The sequence below is a fragment of the Pogona vitticeps genome, chromosome 4, assembly GCF_051106095.1.
Source record: "Pogona vitticeps strain Pit_001003342236 chromosome 4, PviZW2.1, whole genome shotgun sequence".
In the NCBI taxonomy this organism is placed as follows: domain Eukaryota; kingdom Metazoa; phylum Chordata; class Lepidosauria; order Squamata; family Agamidae; genus Pogona; species Pogona vitticeps.
The window spans coordinates 122,748,414-122,765,857 of NC_135786.1; the positions used below are offsets into that span (position 1 = coordinate 122,748,414).

At 42.0% G+C, this 17,444-nt stretch overlaps 1 protein-coding gene across 2 annotated transcripts in view; it reads left to right on the top strand.

The window, feature by feature from the left end:
* The first annotated feature begins 239 nt into the window (after window positions 1-239).
* The window catches only part of LOC110081633 (regulator of G-protein signaling 5), a 30,799-nt gene continuing 13,594 nt past the window's right edge, over window positions 240-17,444 (top strand). Inside the window, exons 1-2 of one of the 2 annotated variants that reach the window (XM_020798507.3) lie at window positions 240-618; window positions 14,507-14,617. In XM_020798507.3, the coding sequence (XP_020654166.1) occupies window positions 575-618; window positions 14,507-14,617 (155 nt within the window). In that variant the 5' untranslated portion in view covers window positions 240-574. Of the gene's footprint in view, window positions 619-14,193; window positions 14,301-14,506; window positions 14,618-17,444 lie in introns of those variants that run through there. The other variant, XM_072998239.2, reaches the window with a different exon arrangement.

The following is a 17,444-nucleotide window of genomic DNA, read 5'->3' on the forward strand; positions in this document are numbered from 1 at the left end:
CATCTCACTGCCCCTCCACCTCAGCTAGAGCTAGGATTCCTATTATCTTTCCTAATACATGTTTCTAATAAACACTAACTATTTTATTTGAAGAAGCTGCCTTCCGTTGGGCCCTTTTAAAGGAGAGAGGCAGGGTAGAAATATTTTAAATAAATAGAGAAAGAAATAATAAGAATTAGCAATGTGATTTCTTTCTAAAAGGGGAACTGCGGTATGTAACCCTTGTAACACAAGTCAACATAGCTGTTGCTTCCTCTGTTCTGTTAAGCACAACTAGAAGAGCAGGAAATAATCAGAAAGTAGCTTTCTTGAATCAAGAACAGTAAAATGTGAGAGAGATGAGAAAGGGAGAAAGAGAAGGTTACATTTCCCCGTCCGAATATGAGGGCTGTGCTTGATCAGCTGCTGCCTGCGAGCATCCTTGCTAGCATGTGATTGGCCAAAGGGACTGGCTGGGATTCAAGGCAGCCGCATTATAAATTTCTGAAAAGAAGGAGGCTGCGTTAGAGATAAAGCTCCAGCCTTCACACATACAGTCTGCTTGGCATCAAGGAGGCAATCACCACACAGCAAGATGTGTAAGGGTCTAGCAGCGTTGCCCCACACATGTCTGGAGAGGTGAGAAAACAGCCTTATCTCTTTCAGAGGGAAGTTAGTGGGGTGATGGACTGAAGGGCATCTAGGCACCAATTTCTCAGAATGAGATTTAGCTTGCCTTGTCTACAACAAAATAACTACATGTTCTTAGTTTCCAGAAGGTCTGGCTAATCCAGCATGAGAAATTCCCCCAAATTCATTGATTTTGGTAAGGTCTTCATGGTCCCTTTGTGAGAGATTGTGCAATGGAATATCAGAGAGGACAATGCCTGTCATATTGAAGTCAAGATGCAGTAAGCTAGATAAACACTGGAAGAAAGAAATTGACTTAGAAAATGAAATGATAGTTAAATGAGTCACTGATTTCTGATGGCCAGAAAGCTAAAACTTATTTGGATTTATTTATTTATTTTTGCTGCTGTTGTTGAAAAGTGGGCTGATAGAGGCTGGAGGACTCCAGCCAGGAGCTGTTGACATCCCCAACAGGTAGGATAGAGTTAGCAAGGGATGCATCCTCCCCAAAATCATGTGGTGAGACCTTCTGGCTTGAGTCATGAGCCAACACTGATAGGGAGCGATTTAAAATATGGAATGGGTAGGGAAAAAGAAGACCATTTATGAGATGGATTGACTCCCTAAAAGAAGGCAAAGGCTTGAGTTTACAAGAGCTGATCAGAGTTGTTGAGGATAAGACATTTTGGAGATCACTCATTCATAGGGTCACCATAAGTTGGAGGGATCTTAATACAACCCTATGAATGAAAGATCTCCAGAATGTCCTGTCTGATGGTACATAATGTCAACAAAGGAAAGGAAAATGAGTGGTGCTCTAGCCTGCTTATACATCTCCAACTAATCCTGTTTTTCCTCCCAGTGAGATTTCATTCCAGCCCTGAATCTGCACTGAGAAAAAAGATGCTGTGGTGGGGTAGGTGGGGAGTGTAGACTGGAGAATGGTGTGTCTCCTATCCTATGGAATACTTTAAATCTCTCTCTCAATCTCTCTCTCTCTCTTCTTTACAAATAAACACAACAATTTCTATATGTTAGGTGGCAGACCTAATTCTGCACTTGAACCTGCCTTTGTGACTTCTAATTTGCTCCTCAGTCATTAACTGGGCAGCCTTATGAAACCTCCTCTCTTCCAGGTTTCAGTCAACAGCTCACACCAATTTTAAAGATAAAGATACTGAGATGAATAACTTTAGACTTACCCTGAACCAAATAATCAAAATTTGGAAAGGTTACTGCCCTTGAAATTCTGGGAATTGTAGTGTGAAAAAAGGAAAAACCTTTTCTGAGCTGTGATTACGCAATGGTTTAACAAAACAAATAACAACTGGAAGATAACATTGTGATAATAATGTACTGTAAAGGCATATTTCACATTGTGATAGTAGAATTTTATACAACACCGATAGCTTCTAAAATTTGTTTTATATTATTTTGACTTTCAATGTATTTAGATTTTGACAATGAATGCATTTTATAATCAAGAGATATACTAAAAAGCACACAATAAAATTCCAATAAACTAGATTTTAGCTTAGTGTAAAGAATGTAATAATGTAATGATCACATGTAAAAATGTAGATAGGATGCTAGATGTGTAATAACCTTAATGTAAAGAAAACTGTAGAAGGAACTGTTTTCTGTCCTCTTCTACTTTTTATGTGGTCATCTGTGGTTCACCAGAAAGTCTTGTCTGACTAATACAGAAGGGGGGGGAACTTTGGGGAGACATGGGGACAGAAAATATTTCTTCCATGAAGCTCCTGAAACTCAATTGTCTTAGAGCCCAAATCCAACTTTAAGACTTCCAGCCTGCCTGCGCCTGCCTGACTTTTTTTTTGGAGGGCAACTCTTTGGGGTGGCAAAGGGTGGGGGAAGTGATGGAAAACTGCAGTTAACTTCTGTAATTTCTCTAAGGATCCAAGCTGTTAGTGAGAAGTAAGTGGAAGGATAGAACTTTAAAATACTGAAGGGTCAAGACTCTCAAGAGAATGGAGGGAAACTAACAGTGCTCACATGCTATTCACACATGCACCCATACATGTATGTAGAAACAGTCTGTGAGGTCTTCAAAGTGCCTTTGCATAAAAAGTACAGCCCCAAGGAACCAGTTTGTAGCATGTTGAGCTGATTTCCAATGTGGAGACTTTGCTTTGTTTCTGTTTGATATGTATAGTAAGCAGGTGAGCCCCAACCTGAAGCTTGTAGTGATTTAGTACAAAACCTATTTATCACTTTAATGAGCACAAGGGGCAGTATTAGCAGGTACTAATTCTGCTCACTTCCCCACCTTCCCTGTGTCAACACCTGGGAGAGCACGGCCATTCTTCACTTCCAGCTTCACTCTATAGCTACTTTGAGGGCAGTGGTTCTGTGTTCCTGGCCGTGTGGTAATTACAGAAAGCAAGTGAGTGGCAAAGATAGATCTTATTAGTCATACAGCTTTACAACAGAGCTGTTATGATAAGATCACATAATAAAATCAGTAAGAACAGTGTCCAAAACATGAAAGTGTACATGTCAAAGGACTATCGAACTAAGAGAAAGCCTGGCTTTCATCAGGGACCTGACACAAATATGACCCAATAGCATAAAGGCTTAGCAGCAACCAGTTAGTCACTTCAGAGTCCTGAACTTAAATCTAGAGCAAATAACCTTTCTGGCCCTTTTTACCTTGGCAAAAGGGAACCATTTTTTCCAGACCTGACAGACCCATCTGGTGTCCCTTGGGCAGCAGGGATTGCAGATATTGGGGGGGGGGGGGGCGGCAGGAAGCCAGCGACACAATTATGTCCTTGTTGAATTAGGTCTAATCTAAGGCTAGTTCATTATATGGTCTCAGATTTCTTCAGCAGTATCTAAGGCTCATTTTAGACAGTGGAATCCTAGCAGTATCAAATCATGTTCAGATCTAAGGTGCAACTAGAACAGTTATATTTCTGCTGTAATGCCTTATATGATATTATGTTCTGTCCACACAGCAAGGCTTAATTTCTGTTGGAAGGGAAAGTACAACACACCCTCCTTCTCATCCTTCTCTTCAGGTGTTCAGAATCTCCAAATGGAAATGCCCTTGGCCATGAAGTTTCTAGATCTATTGATCATACATTTCCTTACAATTTTGCACCACTCTTCCCATCTGAACAGCCCAGTAGATAATTTCACACACTGAGGAAGAAAGTAGAGTGATAGTATTAAATGGAGACCAGACTGAACATACGTTTCTTTCTTCTATTTAAGTCTTATTGTGGCTGGCATGAAATATTCTTGAAATAGTTCCTAGGAAGCAACTTGGCATGAATACCTACTTAAAACAGAGAAGAATCATGAGTTTAATCAAATATCACTTCTTATTCATTTCCTTTGTGTGAGAGAGATTGAGAGAGAATTACTTTTGCAGACCCACAGAAACTCTCCTAATCTCTGTAGCCCTCTGGATCATAAAATGGATTGGAATTTAAAGTATGACTCCATGAATTATTACTGAGAAGTCGGAGACCTCTGGTCATTTACCTAGGCAGGCTGGAGTGGTGATGTCCAGACGTCCATGCCAGCAACCATCCCTGCTGTAGAGTGAAAAATAAATAAAACCTTGAGAGATTTGTGACTGGAATTCCCATATATCTATTTTTTAAAATAAAATTCAAAGGGGCTTGGCAAGGAAAATGCATGGATCAGGGCTGAGGGAATATTCATTTGTCTCCTGCTTCCCTCATGAGACTGTGGCAGATGGGGGGAGATTGACGCCTTCCTTTGCATCCAGTTGTGCTTCTCAGATGGCAGCTGTTTAAAATTTAGAAATCTGTGATGCTGGGTGGTCACATACAATTAAAATCCTGGTCACTTTCAGTCTTGTGAGAACTAAATCTAATCTGAAGCCAACGGTTATTTTCCTACCGACTCTGAGAGTGAGACATGACAAATCCGGATGCAAAGGCTCCAGAAAGCTTTTGATTTCCAACATGTGAACGTAAAGGTATATTAAGGAACTTAGTGGGATGAGGAGAGAGCTGCTTCAAGACTAGGTAGGGTAGCCACATCCTCCTTCAGGAAAGGCAGCCATCTGAGGGACTTCTAGCAGGGGACAATCGTCAATTTGAAAGACTCTCTAGTACAAGTCTATTGAGCTGCAGTCTGAGAATTGTCTCTTCACTGCGCACTGGACAGCAAACTCAGCAAGCACACAGTGCCTCCCAACCCGAGATCTCCCTTACCATTCTTCAGATGTTCAGAATCTCCAAGTGGAAATGCCCAGATTTCCATTTAAATTGACATTGGGCCAAATTTTGGGCTCACCCTTAACACCAGCAAAGAGGATTGGAGGGCCATGCCCAGTTCATGTTCAAAAGCTCACCAGATTGCTGACTGAGTCTTACTGGTAACAAGACAACATCACCCAATGCACATTAAAAAGCTGGATAATCTTAGAGCTGCAGAGCTAGAAGGGACTCTATGGCTCTGGGAGGCACTTTGGGGAATTTAACTCCCAACGTTTGGCTCCACAGTCAGATACCTAAAACACTGAACTATCCAGACACATATAGCTCTGTTCTCCAACACTTCAGTGATCCTCCAGGCTCTTCCGTATCTGCAGCCTAAGGTGCGCACCTCACTCTTTCTAGCCTTGAAACAGTTCTATAGGAGCAACTGAATGCTCCTCCATACATCTCCCTAACCCCAAACAGAAAGCTACCAAGTCAAGGAGAGAGGTCATAGCTGTCTGTGCTAGTATTCTTTGTGCCAGAATTACTTTTATTATTGGTAGTAGCAGTAGTATGGACTCATATCACCTAATGTGATCACCCACTTGCAATGTAAAGTGGAAGGGTGCTGAGATAGGTGTACCATCTCTGTAACAAACAGGTCTTGATTGCCCTTCGGGAAACAAAACAGATTTTCTCTGGTTTTAAGAGCATCAGTCTGAGAACCTGAAACACAAATTATTAGGTCTAAATAAATATCTAAATGAAAGAGTCAGTTTTAACCTCCTCAAACATGTTTCACGAGAGTGGATTTTTAAAAATGTGGAAGAGAGAGAGAGAGAGATGTAAGTTTGCAGTTTTCTGGTGCTCAGTGGCTTCCAGCACATTTTCCCCTCATATTGAGGTAAATATAGTTTGGATGCACTCTGCCTGTGCAGTTATAATGAGAGTATCCCTGCTCAAGAGACACTTCGGTCAGAAGGGAGCATGGGGACTTAGCCACCCATTGGCCTATGGAAAAGTCTTTTCCCAGGTCAAGGGAATAGATTTCTTGGAACTGCTGATTATAGAAATGGCTTTAGCATCTGCTGATGTCTTCCAAAGAGACTGATGAGTAAGGCTCCACCTCCAGGGTCCAAAAAGCTAAGGACATACCGGTCAGTCTTGAGAACTGTGGGATTTCCTGTCTATGTAAGTAGAAATAAAAAGAAAAAAAATAAAAGACTTGAGATTGATGAGTTTTCCACAGGGACCTTTATACATTGTATTTTTGGTGTATCTAGAGATGACAAATAAATTCCAAGTAGACACGGATTTATGAATGCGTAATTAGTTATGAATGTTTGGTTACTATTCCATAGTCATGAAACAGCTTTCAGTAAGTAAAAACAAAACAGTTTTTATTTTAGAAACTGAGCAGAAACCATAAAATCAAAAGAAGTATTATAAAATACAACCAGAGACGAAACACCTAATAAGATTTTTCAGAATGTATTTGCATGGATTTTAGTAAATCGGTTTTAGAGAGGCAGTAGTGAATTCTGCATGGTGAACAGAGTATTAGGGTTGTTTTTTTTTTGACAACTTTAATCTGAAATCTTCCTTCTCGAACCACATTCTAATTACCAGAAAAGCTAAAACTGAGCTTCCACAAACAGAAGCAACATATATACACCTGCTTCAGAAAGAACCCCTGCTAGCTTTCCTCTGCGTCCATGAGCATCAGAGCCATGACTAGCAATTTTGGTACCTGGGGCAAGCAGTCCCGTCTCCCACACACTTTGCCCTGAAGCAGGGACATGAACTTTCCCCAAGAAAAAGATGGAAGAGAATATGGTATTCCCCCAAAAAGAAAGAGAAGGTGTGTACTTTAAACAAAAACTACAAAAATCCAACCCAACCAAACAAAACAAAACAAGGAAAGTGAGTGGTGCCGGGAGGTGTTACCATTAACTTTCCTAATACCAATACATTCATCTCTAGATTTTGGTGCTATCAGGTTAGCTCAGCTAACACCTGAACAAACCCCTGGGAGTCCTACAAAATTTCGTAGACATTCTGGAAAAAATTGGACACCTCTGTTCATCACAACTGGCATTTATCCCAGTAAAAGGTTAATTCCAGAATGACACCAAAAGATCTTTGGCAATCAAACCAAATTTTATAATTGTTGCAATCATTTCAGGCAACATCCACTTGTTTAAATAAATAAGCTTTATTTATCTACATTGCTTCTATGTTCCATTGAAAAATTACCTCAAAAAGTAACAAGATAAAATGTATTAAAATGGTCTTACAACTGTGAGAATAACTGTACAAATACTTACAATACATGGAAACTGAACAAGTTCTAGACAAATATTTAAGTCAAAATTCAAATCAAAATACAGGAGCAAAAGTATAGGAAAATATCAAAAAGAATGTTTTAAGTTACACCCTAAAAACGCAAACGTTTATAACTTAATAAGGCAGATAATACATCTCTAAAACAAATTAGTGAAAAGTAAAACTACTGTAACTTTAGGTACTCTTTAGCAGTGCTTAAAATGTGTATCAAAAATACCAAATATTTTAAAAATAAAAATATATTATAGAAAATAACTTTCTTAGCCTCTAAGCATATTATTAGACACAGAAAAAAAATAATATATTAAAAAATTGTTTACCTTAGCCAAAGCAATTACAATCTATGAAGGAAAACCCATTATGATAGTTTTTCTTTAATGTCTTTTCTGATGTCCAAAGTGGTGTGGAGTTGTGATGATGTAATTAAAACCCTGTTTTAGTGTGTGTCCCCTATCTCCACATATTTACACTTCCCAGTTTGTTTTCCTTATAAATATAAACACTCAGAAATTAGAAAACCTTGGGAATCTACAGCATATGATGCATGATGATCCATCTGTGCCTATTCTATAGTGATAACAATATTTATTTATTTTATTTTATTTATTTGTTCATCCCGCCCATCTGGTACAGTATATTCTACCACTCTGGGCGGCTTACAGAATATCAAAAACAATTAAAAAAACATGAAACCATTAGCATACAACAATAACAAATAGTGCAGGAATAAATAAATAATAATTAGCAAAGCAAATAAATCAGTAGTTGACAGGAGGGAAGGCCTGGATGTACATCCATGTTTTCAGTTGGGATTTGAAAGTACCCAGCGTTGGGGCCTTGCGAATTTCCGGAGGAAGGTTGTTCCAAAGGCGAGGAGCCACCGCCGAGAAGGCTCGGCTTCGTGTCTTTTCCCTCTGGGCCTCCCTCAGCGTCAGGCTCCTCAGCCTCACCTCCTGACTCATGCGGGTGATCCGAGTAGATCTTGGTGGGAGCAGGCGCTCCGCCAAGTATTGAGGTCCTAAACCGTTTAGGGTCTTATAGGTAAGCATTAGAACTTTGAAGTCAATGCGGAAATGGATGGGCAACCAGTGCAGTTTGGCCAGAACAGGAGAAATATGTTGGTGTTTTGTCACTCCAGTAAGGAGTCTGGCCGCTGCATTCTGCACCACCTGAAGTTTCCGCATCACCCTCAAAGGTAGACCCACGCAGAGCGCATTACAGTGGTCTAGTCTTGAGATTACGAGCGCATGTACCAAGGCAGTGAGCGCCCCCATGTCAAGGTAGGGTCGCAGCCGGGCAATCCGCCAAAGGTGGAAAAAGGCGGTGCGAACTACCGACACCACTTGGGTTTCCATGGTGAGCGTCGGGTTCAGGTGTATCCCCAGGCTGTGAATTCTTAGCAGCCAGGGTCACCCCCCCAAAATGTGAGAGAGCCACCCAAGCCGCCAACCCTGGGGGCACCCACCCTCAGAACTTCCGTCTTTTCCGGGTTCAGCCTCAGCCCATTTTCCTGCATCCGCTGCAGTACGGCCCCCAGGCAGCGCTGGAGGGACAGGACGGCATCACCTGCAGTTGGTGAAAAGGAGATGTAAAGCTGGGTGTCATCAGCATACTGATGACACGAGGCTCCACACCCCCTGATGACCCCACCCAGCGGTCTCATATAGATGTTAAACAGCATTGGGGAGATAATCGACCCCTGTGGGACCCCACAATTGAGATTCCATGGGGCCGAGACACTCTCCCCAAGCTGTACTCTCTCGGGTTGGTCCTCCAGGAAGGAACGGAGCCAGCTAATGCCAAGCCACTAATTCCCAACTTGGAGAGCCTCCCCAGGAGGATACCGTGGTCAACGGTATCAAAGGCCACTGAGATGTCGAGGAGGACCAACAGAGACACTTTGCCCCTGTCAGCCTCCCTCAGCAGGTCATTGTACAGGGCGACCAATGCCATTTCTGCACCGTGGCGCGGCCTGAATCCCGACTGGAATAGATCCAGGGCATCTGTCTCATCCAAGTGGGCCTGAAGCTGATCAGCGACCACCCTCTCAACCACTTTGCTCATGAAAGGAACATTGACGATGGGCCTATAATTGCCAATCTCGTCCGCCGCCATATTAAGTTTCTTTCTAATGGGCCTAATGAGTGTCTCCTTGAGGGCAGATGGAAACCTGTCCTCAAGGAAAGACTCATTTATTATTGCTGTGGCCCATTCTGTTGTTTTCGGCCTGGCTGCTCTGATTAGCCAGGCTGGGCAAGAGTCAAGGGAGGAGGTGGTAGCTCGACAGCGGTCAAGCACTCTGGCCACAGAATCAGGCGTGACAGGCTGAAAGGTTTTGAAAGTTACTGGGCAAGACGGAGCGCTGGACATCTCTGCTCGACTCACTGTATTCAAATAAGGAGAGAGCTCCCGGCGGATGGCCTCCACTTTAGATTTTAAAAAGGCTGCAAACTGGTCATGTGAGAAACTAAGGGGGAGGCCTATCACCCGAACCAGTTCCGGATAGGTCACGAACTATACGGAATAACTCTGCCTGCTGATTTGACGCTTTGCTTATCCAATTAGTGAAGAAAGATTGACATGCAGCCTTTACCTTATTCAGATAAAGGTTAGTTGCGACCTTAACAGCTATCCAGTTATAATCCATCGGGTTCTTCCTCCATCTACGCTCTAGCTTTCTCCTCATACGCTTCAGCACTCGGAGGTCCTGGTTAAACCAGGGCGCTGGCTGAGCTCTACGACGGAGAGGGCGTTTAGGGACAATCGTGTCAGGAGCTCTAGCCAGGTCAGCCGTAACACCTTTCATGGCATCCTGGAATGCAACAGGATCCAGTAGCCTTCGAGGGCGGACCATAACAATAGGTCCCTGCTCCCTGTGAGGGGGGAGAGCCACTGTGAGGTTACATTTTATTAGGTGTTGATCTGACCATGATAAGGGGACTGACACGAGGTCTGTCACCTCCAGATCACATTCGCTCCAACTGGAGGAAAAGACCAGGTCCAGTGTGTGACCATCCACGTGGGTGGGGCCGTTGACATGTTGGGACATGTTCAAGGAAGCCATGGTCTCCAAGAACTCAAGAGCTGACCCAGATGCCTCTGCCCTCACATGCACATTGAAATCACCCAAGACCAAAAGCCTCGGGGATCCCAATAGTGCCGCGGAGATAAAGTCGGTCAACTCCGGAAGGGAAGTGGCTGGATCGTGGGGAGCGCAGTAACCCAGCAAAATCCCAATACCATCCCTGGCCCCAATCGACATGTGGAGTGCCTCTAGACCCAGCTTTACCACCGAGGAGTATCTAGTAACCTCCAAGTTGGATTTATAAACAATAGCTACTCCCCCACGCCCCTCCAGTCTACTCTGGTGTTGGACAGCATAACCGGACGGACAGACAAGAGCCAGGGGAGGACCCTCCTCCCTGCTGATCCATGTCTCAGTTATGCATGAGTTACATAATCCAGTCACCCTAATAGCTATCTGTGCTGTAGCTTGTTTCTGAATGTGCTTCAAAACCAGCTCCACAGAGAATGTGTGTCAACAAGCCCAGTCATGATGTAACTAAGCTGTGTGCCACGCCACCATGACCTGGCTCCTATTAAGTACCTTTGGGCCAAGCTGCAAATGACTTGACAAACAAATATGTATGTGAGGGAAGGAGATTAAGTTGAACAGTGCCCAAAGTTAGATGTTTTATCCTGTTCTCCTCCTCTTTTATCTCAAAGAAAATCACTCCTTAAACTGCTGATTTCTTATAAACTGCTCCTGACCAATCTTTAAAAAGGGAACGGAGGGGGGGGGGGGAACTCAGGAAACGACAGACCAATTAGCCTAATGTCTGTTCCAGGGAAGATGATGGAAAGCCTCATCCAAGATAAAATCTTAAAACACATAGAACATGCCTTGCTCAGGGAAAATCAGCATGTCTTCTGTAAGGGTAAGTCTTGCCTCACAAATTTTTTAGAATTCCTTGAAAAGGTCCACAGGCATGTGGATGTGGGCGAACCAGTGGATATTGTCAATCTGGAGTTTCAGAAGGCATTTGACGCGGTCCTTCACCAAAGGCTGCTGAGAAAAGGGATAAGAGGGCAGGACCTCTTATGGACTGAGAATTGGTTGAGAACCAGCAAATAGAGAACCAGGAAATAGGTGTCAACGGGCAATTTTCACAATGGAGAGAGGTGAAAAGTGATGTGCCTCAAGGGATCTGTCCTGGGACCGGTGCTTTTCAATCTGTTCATAAATCACCTGGAGACAGGGATAAGCAGTGAGGTGGCGAAGTTTGCAGATGACAAAACTTTTCTGGGTGGTGAAGACCAGAAGGGATTGTGAAGAGCTCCAGAAGGATCTCTCCAGACTGGGAGAATGGGCGGCAAAATGGCAAATGGATTTCAATATAAGAAAATGTAAAGTTGGGGCAAAAAAAAAATAATATCAAAACTTGAGTTATCAGTTAATGGGGTCTGAACTGTCCGTGATGGATCAGGAAAGAGATCTTGGTGTGCTGGTGGACAGCTTGATGAAATTGTCAACCCAGTGTGCGGCCTCAGTGAAGAAGGCCAATTCCATGCTAGGTATCATTAAAAAGGATTGAAAATAAAACAGCCATCATTATAATGCCATTGTGCAAAATGCTGGTAAGGCTGCACCTGGAGTATTGCCTACAGTTATGGTTGCCACACCTCAAAAAAGACATCATGGAACTAGAAAAAGTGCAGAAGAGAGCAACTGAAATGATTGCTGGGCTGGGGCACCTCCCTTATGAGGAAAGGCTACAGAGTTTGGGGCTCTTTGGTCTAGAGAAAAGTTGCCTGAGGGGAAACATGATTGAGACGTATAAAATTATGCAGGGGATGGATAAAGTGGATAGAGGGAAGCTCTTTTCCCTCTCACGCAATACCAGAACCAGGGGACATTCACTCCAATTGAACGTTGGGACAACAAGAACAGACAAAAGAAAATATTTCTTTATCCAGCGTGTTGTTAGTCTATGGAACTCCTTGCCGCAGGATGTGGTGATGGCATCTGGCCTAGATGCCTTTAAAAGGGGATTGGATAGATTTCTGGAGAAAACATCCATCACAGGTTACAAGCCATCATGGGGATGTATAATCTCCAGGCTTCAAAGGAAGGTACCTCAAAATGACAGAGTTTTTGAGGTGTGAGAGATTACTAGTTTACTATTGCTACCCCCAGTGCCACACAATGAGTTTCCATAGTGGAGCAGGGATGTGAATTAAGATCTTCTGAGTCTTTTTATGATCACAGTTGCAAAATTATGAAATTGTACTTAAAGATCAATGAACGTTCACTTTGGCTCCCCTTAGAGTCTAGTAACTTCAGTAAGTTATCATTCCAGAAAGCAACCCTTCAGGGCAAATGAAGAAAGAGTAACTTATCTGCTGTTGTAGAGGAGTATTTCATGCTGGAAGTACTGGACCTGGCATGATCAGACAGCTTGCATTCTGAATTGCGTGTGGCACAACCCAATGCAAGCTATTCTCTGGCAATCACATGATATACAGGAGATTGCAAAACAGCCCAACCCCCCCCCCCCCACACACACACACACTGTATCCAAGCTGGATCTTTTTGATCCACTGGCTGGGCTGCTCATTTTTCAAACTAATCTAGAGCAATTCCTGTATGGAAAAAAAGGTCACTTTAAGTGAGATTGCTCCGTGTGAAGTGACTCTTTCCAGCATGATTGGACACGAGATCTTTTACTGCTGTCTGATTGCATCCTTACTTCTGAATTATATGTTTATATTGCAGTATTTTGGTAGGAAGGGGGGGTCCATTCTTGCATCGGGGGAAAAACATTATAGTAAATGCTGTTAAAACACTGGCTTATTTATGTTTCCAACTGATTACTGAAAAGCAATGGCTTAGCAGTATTACAGGAACCTAGTGATGAAGCAAATTAGATCATCTGTGCCTTTCCCATAAACCTATTGCCTCCATTCAGGATGCTTATTTGGATCCTACTGCTATATTTTGCCATTTGCCCTTTTATATCCTCTGTTTCCACATAATTTCAACACCAGCCTAAGAAAATATCTCATATAAGTTGTCACATATTTCACTGAGATATAATAGTGTGCTTCAGTACAGGCTGTGGACATAGGTACGCAAGGGAAACCCTAAATTTATTCATTATTTTCATATGTACAGACAGATGCACTGTCTTGCAGAAATGTGCACTATGTGTGCAAATAATGCTTTCATACCACTTCTGTGGAGATCCCCTCTCATTATACCTTTAAGATAACTATGTATATGGATGATGATAGGCATCCTTCAGTCTCGAGAGACTATGGTAATGTGCTCTGTATGGAGAACTTGGAACAGCGTCTAGTGTGGCTGAGAAGGCCAATTCGAGAGTGACAGTCCCTTCCACACTCAAGACAAATCCAATCTGTCCCCTGTCCGGCTCCCTGCTTTTGCTGCTTTTGTGACTTCCTCTTTGCCTCGGCCTGCTGGGCAAGGGTCTCTTCGAATTGGGAGAGGCCATGATGCAGTGCCTGCCTCCAGGCTGAACGCTCAGATGTCAGGTTTTCCCATCTGTTGAGGTCTATTTCTAAGGCCTTCAGATCTATGTATATTAGGATTTAGTATAATATAAAGATAGCCAGTATGGTGTCCTCAGAGAATTGTGGGAAGACCATCATTTACTGGAGAATGTAAGAGCACATAGCTTCCCCCAGGTTTAGTGAAGGTATGATAAAAACAATAAAATACTCAGGCTGCTTCCTAAAGGAACATTAAAAGTATATCTGGGAAAAGGAATTTCAAAGGAGCAGCCTGAGAATATTAAAGGAACACTTTGGGAAAGGAGGTTCAAAGGAATACCAATGTAAATTAACTTTTATGACTCTGTGTGTGTAACTTCTATACAGTATATTTACTCTGTATTGTATGTTGCCTTGGATTTTTCCTGACATGTGTTTGTTATGGTGTATGTATGTTTGAAAATGTCTCAGCTAGCTAGCCAAATAAACACTTTCCTCATTAAGTGGAAAGTTATTTAAAAATAGCTACCACCCTCACACTAGAGAAGGGGAAGAGCAGGAGTAAAGAATGGATGGGATTCAACTTATGGGGCAATGACAACAGATGTTTATTAAACCAACTAAAATGAGGTTGATGTGAAGTGCTTTTAAATCACTTTAACTGAGATAAATCATGCTAATTTTAGAATGTAGCAGGAAAGTGACTGAAATCTATCTTTCATTTTGCTGTTGTTAAATGCACTGAAGTTCAAACAAAGTGTTGTTCTCAGCCTACCATTTTACTGAACATAATGGTATTGAAATCATGTAGTTTTTCACCATCTCTCTCCCTCCAGAGCCAAGGAGATCAGGACGAAGTTGGGCACGCTTCTCCAGAAGCCTGAATCATCTATTGACCTGATCATCCCTTATCCAGAGAAGCCAGAGAAACCAGCAAAGGCCCAGAAGTAAGTTCCTAACCAGTAGTTCACTGAAAACATACTTTTGAAAGTGACCAACCGGCAGCAGAATCCCCCCCCCCTCAACTCCCCACTTTTGCCGTTCTGGTTTTTCCTTTTAACTTACAGCTGTTTCTCACAGTATTATTTTTAAAGGCAAGGGTGAGCTCTTTCAGTTCAATATATTATACAATAGTGACGTAAGATCTGTAAGACATGCTCACTTGTCAGTCTCAGAATAAAGATCCCATAACTGAATATTGAGACATAAGGTATAATCTTAGAATTGTAGAGCTGGAAGGGACGCCATGGATCACCGAGTCCAGCCTTGTCAAAGAGGCACGGTGGGGAATCGAACTCTTAACGGCTGGCTCCGCAGCCTAAACTACTGAGCTATCCAGCAGTTCATGTCAATAATGCTGCTTTTCTTTTTGGCAGATGTGTAAATTGTATTGTTACTACTTTTTTCATAGGTATGAACTGAGAAAATGAACTTAAACTATACATTATAATAACTATACATTACCCATAATTAGAGCAGTAATCACATGAATGTTGTAGATACGTGATTAGGCAGATTCCTGTGCTTGAGATATCAGAGTTGTAAACAAAATCCTGTTTAACTCCTCAAAACCAACTACAAAGCAAAGCAAAGCAAGTTAATTTGCAGACTATATGAAAGGAGAAACGCTTCTGCAGTAACAGTCACATACTTTCAGCAGTTAAGAAGTTTCCTTCTCCCTCCTCTATGCCAATTTATCAATAGCGTATACTTTAGCTCCTTCATAACATATTAATAACATATACTTCAGCTGTTTTTTCATTCTCTTTTATTTTCACAAGACTATTGTGGGGCAAGTTAGGTGGAGAGACACCTCAGGGCTCTTCTGTCCAAATTCTCCATTAAACTAATCTAGCTCCTACCATGCTTATAAAAATGATTCGGATTTAAACATGACTGTTTAAGCAGGAAATTAAGTGCTCAAATGATATATGAGAATTCACTTTACAAAATAAGAAGGAAATGAGCCTGAAAATGATTTTAAAGCAAATTCCATAATTTGGGGGCATGTTGCATGATTCTGTGAGAATATCCTTCATCAGTAAAACTACGTTCAGTGATACACTGGCAGGGTTAGAAAACTTTCATAGGATGCACACTGAGAAAATGATTACTGAAAAGTTATTGGCTGCAAGCAGAGAGGTGGAGTGAAAGTTTGCATGAGTACTCAAACGGATAGTTCTTTGTATTTGTTTTGGAGCTCCATAGAAAGCCCTGCTTGCTTGTTGGTCTATCTCATTTGTCAGTGTCATTTTAATCTGTGAGAAAACAGTCCGCCATCTGTTCTGAAGGCATATCATATTCCAGGAACTGGAACAAAATGAACACCAGTAGCATTTGATTCTGTCAGGGAAAAAAGTGGCCTCAGTGGGAGAGGGGAACCTCTCCTGGCCCGTTGTCCTTGGATCTGTTTCCAATTATACTTAAGAGGCTCTGCAGATGAACTGATCTGAAGATTACCTTGCGATCAGCTAGGCTGTTGGTTTAAAGACCTTGGAGATGAAATTAGAAATGCACTGTCTCTTTTGAGAGCCATTTTGAACAAATTAGCCAGCTTAATGCTTCTGAACTGCTGTGACACCTTCTGTCCTCTTGTCTTGTAAACAGAAGCTCAGGCAAGTTCATTTTGTTAGGCAGATGCTCCTCTTGTTTTCTGGAAGAAACGCACTCTCTTTTCCACTGTTCCTGCTGGACAGAATGATTTGCAAAAGGAAGTAATATGTGACATCGTGGTTTTTGCCAATATACACAGGAATATCGTTCTACACACAAATTATACCAATTGAGAAAGTTTGCATAAGTTCTTAGTCTTGCATATTTTATTTTTAAAAGTACTGTTTACTTATCTGTTTAATCATCTAAATTATTTTTAGGTCACCTTGTAGGGTATAACATCCTCTCGTTAGCTCTCACAGCAGAAGTAGTGTAAGAAACATTAGAATTTGTAAATGGCATTGAATACAATCCTAGATACAATCCTTTATGAAAAAATCTTACCCCCCAATACTAAAAAAGTAAAAAAGAAAAAAGCACACTGACACTCATACTACATAAGTTCTATATAGAACAAAACCAAAATAATTAGTTTATGATATTGTCGACCAGGCGCTAGTGAAACTCTACCAAAGACAGGAAATTTTACTTTTGGGACAGCAGCTCCCAAGCCAGTACAGAAACTGTGACAGTGGCCGTATGCTTCTGAGGGTTGTAATTTAAATTCCCCCCCCCCATTGCTCTTCACTAGAATCACACCCAGATTATATCCAGTCATTCTTCATGTTTTGAGGTAAGTTAGCATGCGTTGGTCTCAAACCGTCAAGCATAGGTTTACAGACATGAGTGATAAAGGACTTTTAAAAATGAAAGGTGAGATTCTTTTCAAGCCTGAATGTTCTTTCCCAGACCATATCCGGTGTTTCAGAGTCAGTTTGCCCAAGTGACTTCATTAAACTATAGTTCCCAAATTCCCCAGCCAGCATGATGTCTGAGGGATCCTGGGATTTGTAGTGAAAAAAGGGGGAAAAAAAGCGAATGGGTCCAAGCTCTGCCCAAAATCCCACCCTGGGCTGCTGAAGAGTTCAGGGCAGATATAAAGCCCTGGATACAAGGTGTAGGTGCCTTTCTTATTGGCAGAGTGAAGCATCCTAGCTTTGTCAATCAAACTAGAAATGATTTGTCTAGCTTAGTTCACATCTCATAAAAAGGTGGGCCATTCAATTAAATCGAGAAGTAACAAGGCAGACCAGGATTAAGTGCTGAACGCGGGAGACCTGG